A 9,566-nucleotide genomic window follows, 5' to 3' on the forward strand; every position below is an offset into this window, starting at 1 on the left:
GGGTGCTGGAATAAAAAAGGGAGACGTGTTGCATGGGTGCTGGGACCGCCCCAGGCTTGGCTGCTCGGAGCTGAGGTCTCCCAGGGTCGGATGCGACACACAGATGTTGGGGACAACGCTTGGAGACGGGGCGTCCGTCTATTTAATTACAAAGTAAAGCACAGCCGGGTAATTCCCGCGCAGGGCTGGCCGATTTTCTGGGTCGGTCACGGTGACAACATCAGATTTCATGGCCGCAATATAGGAACAGCAGAAATTAAGCGGACGTTAATGCAACACGACGGTTTGCTCGCAGCCGCGTCTGCCGGCGCTTGGAGCAGCCGCCCGGCGCGACGCCCCGCGGATGGGCTTCGCAGGGCCGTGCAGCACTGCACAGTGCTGCAGCCGCTCCGCCTGAGCCGCTCAGTAAATATGAAACCTTCCGAGACTTTACAGACTCCTCTTCTAATAATACCTCTGAGCGGTTTTTTTGGCAAGCGATGGAGTATTTTCCGTGAATCTTGAAGGACCCTGAATGCTGCCACTAATTAAAACGGGTTGTTGCTATAGGGTAACCAGCTATTTAATTAAATTCATTAGGAGCCTTTTGTTGCCTCTGGCTTCAGAGAGTTACAAATGCAGCTTAAACTTGTCCAGGAGCCTCTCGTTATCCTTGAGAAAATGAAAAATATGTATATATTTGTCACAAGCCGCTCGAGAGCTTGGAAATCGGGTGGTTTTGGGGTGGGGATAGTGTTCCTTGCGGCTCTCACAGAGCGCGTTGGGCTCGGCTGTGCCGCAGCTTTCTGCAGCCCCGTGTGACCATGCAACGAGGCAGAAGAAAAATACTGGGGAAAAGAAAAAAAACAGGTATTTGGATGCAAATTGCTGCCGCCGCCTTCGTGCTTTGCGTTTCGCTGCACGCGGCGTGTGGTCGGGCCCTGCCGGGCTTCGCGCGGGTGCTCGGGAGGAGCCGGTTCGCGGATGCCGGCGGGTCCCTGGCGGTGTCTGTGGGATTCCCGGCGGGGCTGTTAATGGGGAAATGTGCAAAGCCCGAGCGCTGCCAGCAAAACCCTTTTCCTTATGGAGTGGAAGTGCACGCGGGAGGCAGGGGAAATGGCTTTCCTGCCGCCGCTCCGGCCCCCGTCAAATCGCCCCTGGTTTTAATCTAATGAGCACTTTCAGTAGCCGTCACCCCCGCAAAGGGGGACAGCTTCATTAGCCAGCTCTCCCTTAATTACTGTCTAGGGCGGTTATTTTTAGAGGCTCTACGTAGTGACTTGCCAAGCCTCTAGAAAAATAAAATAAAATAAAATAGGATAAAAGCCGTGGCACTGCTGGCCCCGATGTGCCCCGCAAGCCTGCTTCCTCCTTCATCGCCTTTACCCTGACGTAGTCGTCTTCTCACGCGTTGTAACCTGCAATGAACGGTTACAGTGGGATCTTTGCACGTAAATTAATTCCTACCTGAATAAATCCCTCTCCGAGTTGTTCATCATAATGAGCTCGGGATAGGCCGCCTGAGATAACTGAAATATATTATATACAGCTAAAAAAAAAACTAGGGAGACGAGGTAAAGCTCTTTAGGGAGCGGTTTTGCTGGCCAGCGGCGCTGCAGCTGCTGCCGTTTCGGGGGCGAGAGATGCAAAGCCTGTTGCTTCCCCGCAGTAATGCATCTTTTTTTCTTTTTTAAGCCTTTCGGTGAAATTCCTAGTGGTTCAAGGAGAAGAGGCCCAGCGAAGCCGCTCTGAGGGATGATGCTAAATGGCAGGATTTACGTGCGGTGCTGGGGTTGCAGCAGGGAGCTCAGCTTGCGATTCGGGGGCATTTGGGGCAAATGCAGCTTAAACTCGGGCTTGGGCACCTGCTGTGCGATGCATCCGCAGAGCACCACGGCGCCCGAAATACAGACCCCCAGGGACCCCCGGTGTCCAAATCCCCCGCGTGTCCCGCTGACGGGGGCTGCCGGAGGATGCCTGGTTTTCTGCCCCTTGCCCGGGGACGGGGCTGGAGGATTTAATGTGCAATGCAGGGTTTTCTGCCCCGGGTGCGGCGAGGGCAGGCCGACTCGCAGCGCTCTGGGTCTCGGCTGCTCTTTCCGCCTCTTTCCCTTTTTCTCCGGGAAATGGGAACGCGAGCCGGATGGCAGCGAGAGACGTGACCCCGGCCGGAGGGAGGGAGGAGCAGAGCCCCACTTCACCACACAAATCCTCTGTAACGGGAAAAACAGAGGCGGGAAGCCAAGCGTTAATTGCTCTGAGGAAATTAATTTCCTCTTAAGCGTGCCACGCTAACGCTTTGTCGTGCATTCCTCGCTCCGGTCCTCGTCCCGGCCGCGTCTCGTCTCGCTATTGTGCAGTTTAAGCCACCAGATTAAGCGGCTAATTACAGGGAAGTGGAGGAAGCACAGTGCGAATTGAAAATGCTATTGGTGGATTTCTTCTTAATCCAATAAACATAGGTAGGGCATTTTATATAGAAGTTTTATTGTATTTTACAGTGAAGGGAGCAGGGTTGTGCTTCTACACCTAACCGTTTGTTTGCATAACAACTAACTTCACTCCTGCCCTGGCTGCAGTGACTAAGAGATGTGTGTTAGAAGTGGGAGATGGTCATTGCTGGTTTTTCTGGTGGTGAAGCCCTCGGCGCTGGTGACCCGCGCCGTGCCGGCTCCCCTCTCGAGCGCCAGCTCCTACCCTTCCCTTCACTGCCTTTAGATTGAAGAGTCCATCAGTATTGGTGTTTTCTCCCCGGGAGGGTGCAAGGTTGGCACAAGGCTTTTGGAAACCTGTGGGGGAGCCCCAAAAAATCCCGAAAAGCCTCATTGCAGCCTGATTGCAGCCGCCGGGAAAGCACCGTTCCCTCTGCTTGGGGGGCGAAGCGGTGCGAGACCCCCAGCCTTTCCCCACTTAAAAATCAAATCAAATCAACTAAAGCGTCGCCGCTCTCTCCTGCAGCCATGAAGGCCGACCGCAAGCGCCTCAAGGCCGAGAAGACGGACCTGGTGAGCCAGATGCAGCAGCTCTACGCCACGCTGGAGAGCCGCGAGGAGCAGCTCCGCGACTTCATCCGCAACTACGAGCAGCACCGGAAAGTGAGTCTTTGGGGGCAAAAAAACCCCTGCCCCAGAGCTTTCGCTCCCCTCGCGCAAAGCCAAGCTGGCCCTAAGTGGCAAAATATTCCCACGGCCCCACCTATAATGAGTAAATAAAGCAGGAGATTGGGCTGAGGATCAGCGCCAAGCTTGGTTTGGAGGCATGGCTTCACGCCCCGGCTCAGCTGGGGTGAAAGATCATCACCAGAATAAGCCCCATCTTTTCCTGTGCACCAAAACCTTGAGAGAGCTGATTCCCAGGGACGCATTTGATGGTTAAGAGCTTGTTCAAGGAACACCCAAACCGCAAGGTCTAGGGCAAGCGCTGCAATAAGAAATAGCATTTCTGTGCATGTTTTCAGCATCTGAGCTCTGTTTAGAGGAGAAAAAGTTCAGGTGGCTTTTAGGCCCAGTTTACTGTTTTCTTTCTGATCAGCCCGTACAGAGGCATCCACGGAAACGAGCAGCCATGGGAACCCAGCATCTGTAAGGAGTCTGGGCTCTTTTCCATGCGAGGGGAGAAATTTGCTCTTTTTAAAGCGTCGTGCCAAAGCATCCAGCTTTGGGGTTATTTTAGGAACCGTGGAGGGTTTTGTTCTTCCTCCCCGCTGCCGCCGGCCGGGCCCCTCTCTGCCGCCTTGCACTTTCGCTAGGGCTGCTTGCGGCACGTCAAGGTGACATTTGCCGTTTAGCGCCGGTGTAGCAGGACGGCCCCCGAGAGGGTCGCGTCCGCAGCGTGGCGGAGGCCTAAGGAGGGTTGGGAGAGGCTTTGCAGGGAAGTGAGGACCCCGGGCTCTGCGTTGCTCTGCACGGGGGGCCGGGGAGACCAGCTTGCTGCACAGGGCACCGCGGTTGGGGTCACGAATGCCTAACTAACCGCGGGGGTCCCGGCAGGAGAGCGAGGACGCGGTGAAAGCCCTGGCGAAGGAGAAGGACCTGCTGGAGCGGGAGAAGTGGGAGCTGCGCCGGCAAGCCAAGGAGGCCACGGACCACGCCAGCGCCCTCCGCTCCCAGCTGGACCTCAAGGACAACCGCATGAAGGAGCTGGAGGCCGAGCTGGCCATGGTGAGCCGCAGCCCCGGCCCCGCTGCTCCTTCAGGGGTGGTTATGTTTTTTAACGTTTTGGATGCTATTTTATTCCTCTTCCCCGACCGACCGAGCGCTCAAAAACCGCGCAAATTTTGCTGCGTGGAAAGGCTGCTTATTGCATGTTGGCAGAAAGCAGGTTCGTGGATCGAAACGCCGCTGGGAGAGGAGAGTGGACGTCCCCGGCGGGGAGCACGACCTGCCGCTGCTCCGGGTGCTCCTACGCGCCGGCGGGCGCCAGCCGGGAGCCGGGCCGCCCCAGACGCTGAGCTTCTCCCCCGCTGTCCCCTCCGCAGGCCAAGCAGTCGCTCGCCACGCTGACCAAGGACGTCCCCAAGCGGCACTCGCTGGCCATGCCGGGCGAGACGGTGCTCAACGGCAACCAGGAGTGGGTGATGCAAGCCGACCTGCCGCTGACGGCCGCCATCCGGCAGAGCCAGCAGACCCTCTACCACTCGCACCCCCAGCACTCGGCGGACCGGCAAGGTGAGCCCCGCGAGCCCCCCGGCCTCGGCCTCGGCCTCGGCCTCGGCCCTGCCCGGCGGGTCGTCCCCGGGGCCGGCGCTCGCCGCTGGCGGGGGAGAAGGCGGAGGTTTAGGCGCCTGCGTGTTTTCGAGGCAGAGGGCCGGATCTCGGGCTGGGCCAACCTCCGTGTGAAGCTTTGAAATGGCCCTTTGAATAGCAAAGGCTCCTTCCCGGCTGGAAACGAGGGCTTCTCTGGAGCCCCCACATCTTCCTCCAGAATTGTCACCTGTTGGGAAGAGAGGCGATGCCAGAAACCCGCATTGCTCACAGCAGGGGCGGTGGGGTGAAGTCCTCCCTTTTTTCTTCCTTCTCCTTCCTGCCTACTTCCTGCCCTCTCCTCCTTCCTGCCCTCTCCTCCTTCCTGCCCTCTCCTCCTTCCTTTCTCCTCCTTCCTTTCTCCTCCTTCCTTTCTCCTCCTTCCTTTCTTCTCCTTCCTTTCTCCTCCTTCCTTTCTCCTCCTTCCTTTCTCCTCCTTCCTTTCTCCTCCTTCCTTTCTCCTCCTTCCTTTCTCCTCCTTCCTTTCTCCTCCTTCCTTTCTCCTCCTTCCTTTCTCCTCCTTCCTTTCTCCTCCTTCCTTTTTCCTCCTTCCTTTCTCCTCCTTCCTTTCTCCTCCTTCCTTCCTTCTCCTTCCTTCCTTCTCCTCCATGCAGCAGCATCAACAGGTTGATTCTCCCACAGCCGTAGTTTTTCCAGGCGACCGGAGTGTGGCTCGCATTACATGGGTGCTTCCCCCTCACCCGCGGGGCTCGGCCATGCTCGGGGGGGCTGCCAGGACCGGGAAGCCGGGGCGGCACGGAGGCCCCCGCGGGGAGACGGCGCCCGTGTCCGCGTCCGCTCCCTGACGCCCGGTGCGTGCTTGCGTTTCAGCCGTCCGAGTGAGCCCCTGCCATTCGCGGCAGCCCTCCATCATCTCCGACGCATCCGCCGCCGAAGGCGACAGGTCGTCGACGCCGAGCGACATCAACTCGCCCCGGCATCGGACGCACTCGCTCTGCAACGTAAGGCGCCTCCGAGGCCGGCGGTCGCTCCCGAAGCTCCCCACCTGCGCCGGCCACCACCGAGCCTCCCTCGTCCCAGGGCTCATCCCGGCAAAGGCTCTTGCTGGCTTTTGGGGCCCTCGCTGTAGATCCCAACGTGCTCGGGTGGGACCAAAGCTCCCTGCACGCTGCCCTGCCTCGACGCTGGCTTTCGACCTGCCCCGTGTCCTGGCTGTGGCCACGCGTGGGGCAAGGCAGCAGCAGACCCCAGGTCTCGGGAAACAGCTGTGTACAGGAGCGTAGAGCTGAGCATGGCTAAAGGGCCTTTTTGTGGGAGGTTATGATGGGAGGAAAGTTGCGTGAGTTCAGTTTAGGATAAAAATCCAGGTGATTTTATTGTTTTTATCTAAACTGAATCACTCAGAGAAAAAAAGATTCTTTTTTTTCCATGTTTCTGAAACCACGGAAACACGAATTTCTTTCTTGGTGGACTTAATTTTATGTAGCTACCAGAGCTTGCCCTACCGTGGTTGTCCCTCTCCCGAATCTTCGTTTCCCCTCCCCGAAAGAACTGGCAACAGCTTAGTGATGTCTCGTGCTACTTTGCCCCAAAAAGCACGAGTTCTGCGCCAAATCGTCCTGACCTGAGGGATGCTTTTTGCTCTAGGGGTGTGGGACCCGGCGCTGTGCTTACGCTGTTTCAATTTGATCTGTCTCCTTCTGCTGGTAGGGGGATAGTCCTGGACCGGTACAGAAGAACTTGCACAACCCAATCGTACAGGTAGGAAGCTGCTCCCCTTCTGAATCCCCCTCCTACTACGTGACATTTTGCTGGCGACTGGGTTGCAGGGGCAGCTCAGAGTCACTCTGAACATATATCCCCACGATCTGCTCATGCCACCAAAGATTAAGGATTTTACAGAATAACTGAGTTTTATCCTGCTGCCCGTCGTCCTGGGGGGCAGCTGGAAAACTTGGTGGCAAAGTCCCCAGCGGCTTTTGTGGGGTTTGGCGCTTTTTGGGAAAGGGTGCGGGGTCCCGAGCGTGACAGTCCCTTCTCATTTGCTGGAGACACTCATGTCTTTTTCCCTCCTTCCCCTTCTCCCCCTTCTCCCCCTTCTCCCCCTTCTCCTCCTTCTCCCCCTTCTCCCCCTTCTTCTCCTTCTCCTTCTTCTCCTTCTCCTTCTCCTTCTCCTCCTTCATCTCCTGCTCCTTTTCCTCCTCGTTCTCCGTCTCCTTCTCCTCCTCCTCCTCCTTCCTCTCCTTCTCCTCCTCCTCCTCCTCCTCTTTCTCCATCTCCATCTCTGTCTCCTTCTTCTCCATCTCCTCCTCCTCCACCTCCTTCCCCATCCTCACTCTGGTTTGTTGTCTCCCCTCCCGCAGTCTCTAGAGGACCTCGAAGACCAAAAACGGAAAAAGAAGAAAGAGAAGATGGGCTTCGGCTCCATCTCCAGGGTATTCGCCCGAGGGAAGCAGCGGAAATCGCTAGACCCGGGCCTCTTTGACGGTACGGCCCCCGACTACTACATAGAGGAAGACGCGGACTGGTGACCCCCTGCCCGGCCGGCAGCCCGCCTCCGGCTGCCGGCACGCGTGTGTGCCCAGTGTCTGTGTGCGGATGGATGTGTCCGGCCCGGAAAGCAGCGGGAGCCTGCTGCTCCGCGCCGCCGCCCCCAGCCCCTGTACATACTACGCGCCAAGCCCCGTGTGGACACGTTCACTGTCGTCTTTGGAGCGATGCGGTTGTGTTGTAACTCTCTCTCTTCCGTAGGGTTTTCGTTTTTTTCTGTTTTTCCTTTTTTTTGGTTTGGTTTTGTTCCGGTAACTCTTTCCTCCGTTGTCGCTTCGATTTGTTCGTTTTGGAGTTTCGACCTTTTCGTTGTCGTTTTCCTCCTTCTTTTTACAAAACTTGAAACTTGAAGGACTGCTGTGTATTTGTAAATAACAGAAATATCGTGCACTTTGTGCTTGTGACGTCTCTTGTCCGAAACGCTGCTCTCCGAGCCCAGCCCGGCGGTGCGTTGTGAACGCGGCACGTTCCCGGGCCGGCGCTCGGCGAGGCGGCGTCCCCTTCGCGGGGCGCACCGGCCCACCGGGGGAGCGGCGACAGCAGGCTCGGCCTGTCCGGAGAGACCTTGAAAAGGAGAAAAAAAAAGACAAAATCTCATTCCACATGCTGTCTTCCTGGGCACGACCGGAGGAGGCAACCTGGGCTCTTTCTACTGCCTGCCAGTCTGGAATAATTGTTTTAACTTTCATTTTGTTGTTTAATTTATTTGCACAAAGTCCAGAAGAGCTATTCTAACTAAATTATTGCGTAAATTTTGGAATTTCTATTTTTCCACGTCGGTTGGGAGGGGGCGGGGAGGAGGAAGGGGGTCTCTGTACTGTAGCGTTGCGCTCGGCCGCTGCCCCGGAGCGATGCCGGCCCTCGCCATCCCCATTTTTGGGATGCCCGGCTCGGCCCGGGGCTCGGATGCTCTGGAGGGGCCGACGCGGCCGGAGAGCTGCGTCCTTCCCCGAGCTCGAGGAACCCGTAACGCGCGGGAAACGCGTGTTTTTGCCCCGGCGGGGAAGCGCTCGGGGCCCCGAAACCCTTCGGGGGCCGCGGCGGTGCAGCCCAGCGGCAGCGCCTCTTTTCCCCCCCCCCCTCTTTTTTGGGGCATTTTTGCTGCTTGGCGCCCGCTCGGGGCGTCCGGGCCGCCCGACGCTCCTGCAATCCCGGCTGCTCGTTTGCTGCCGGCTCCGTGTCGGCCCGAGCGGGAGGGATGTTTTTTCCCACATGGAGCTGGTGCCTCTAAATCCACCCGGCTCCCTCGGAAACGCCCCGAGCTTCCCCGCGGCTTTCCCGCTCCACTAACACGCACCGCTCTCCGCTTACTACGAGATAAGTACCTTATGCTTTAATGCTTACGATATAATTTTAAGCTCTTAAAAATGTATTAAGATTATTTAATAATGCTATAATAGTGTATTTTTTTTTTCTTAATTCTCCTAAGTGCGCCCTGTTCAAAAGGGATATTTTGTCTTAAATTACAAACTAAACCCCGATGCTGCCACGCTCTGTATCCTTCCTAACGCGATGATGTGGAGGAGCCGCCGGTGAACGGGGCGCAGGGGAGGGGACGCGGCTTCGCGTCCCGGCGCCGCTTTGCCAAGGAGCTTGCCGAAAAGCAAGCCGGGCGGCGGGGGGGGCGTTGACCCTGTGGCATCTTTCTCTGCAGAGAAGCATTTTTATACATTTGTTTTCTTCCCTCTCCTTGTGTTTTTATAATTTAAAATATCAACCGACAGGACAGATGAGCAATCGCCTTGTTATTGAGTAGTTTCTTTTTCATTTCCGCTTTTTTGTAAATTAGGAAATAATTCTAAAAAAAATTACTAAGAGGATGATTTATTTAAACAGAGAACTTCGAGAAATAGCATATGAATTATGGGTAACACTAGATTTAACCTTTTCCCCACATGAGTTGGGGGGGAGATTCCTTGAAGGCATGGATGCAAATATAAAATTATAAAAAATCTAAATAAAGCTTATTTTAAAGTACGCCCGAATCCCACGTGCTTTCATCGCTGCGGGCCTGTCCGCGCCGCGCTGGCGTCGGCCGCTGCCACGGGAGGGGGTTTTTGGGTTTATCGCTCGTCTTGCAGCCGGGGAAGCCGCAGCAAGGAGGGTCGTGTCTGCTGCAAAGCCGCTTTGCAGGTGCATCGCTCAAGATGAAGGGGGAAAAAATATGAGGGGGAAATACCTAAGAGCATAGCGTGGTGTCATCGAATCGGCGCCTGCAAACAGGGTGGGAGGCCACGGCCGCGGCCGCGCCGAACCGCTGCATCAGCCGCCAGCCGCCTATCTGGCCGTGTTGGCCGAAGTTATCATACGCCATAGGCGGGCATTAAACCTCGC

General features: G+C 56.5%; 1 protein-coding gene across 1 annotated transcript in view; it reads left to right on the top strand.

The window, feature by feature from the left end:
• KAZN (kazrin, periplakin interacting protein) overlaps nucleotides 1-9,209 on the top strand; it is a 164,293-nt gene extending 155,084 nt beyond the window's left edge. Inside the window, exons 5-10 of the mRNA XM_064525645.1 lie at nucleotides 2,938-3,074; nucleotides 3,969-4,139; nucleotides 4,457-4,646; nucleotides 5,553-5,683; nucleotides 6,393-6,443; nucleotides 7,046-9,209. Of these exons, the coding sequence (XP_064381715.1) occupies nucleotides 2,938-3,074; nucleotides 3,969-4,139; nucleotides 4,457-4,646; nucleotides 5,553-5,683; nucleotides 6,393-6,443; nucleotides 7,046-7,213 (848 nt within the window). The 3' untranslated portion in view covers nucleotides 7,214-9,209. The remainder of the gene's footprint in view (nucleotides 1-2,937; nucleotides 3,075-3,968; nucleotides 4,140-4,456; nucleotides 4,647-5,552; nucleotides 5,684-6,392; nucleotides 6,444-7,045) is intronic.
• Nucleotides 9,210-9,566: the final 357 nt, after the last annotated feature.

The sequence above is a fragment of the Dromaius novaehollandiae genome, chromosome 24 (genome assembly GCF_036370855.1).
Source record: "Dromaius novaehollandiae isolate bDroNov1 chromosome 24, bDroNov1.hap1, whole genome shotgun sequence".
Lineage (NCBI taxonomy): Eukaryota > Metazoa > Chordata > Aves > Casuariiformes > Dromaiidae > Dromaius > Dromaius novaehollandiae.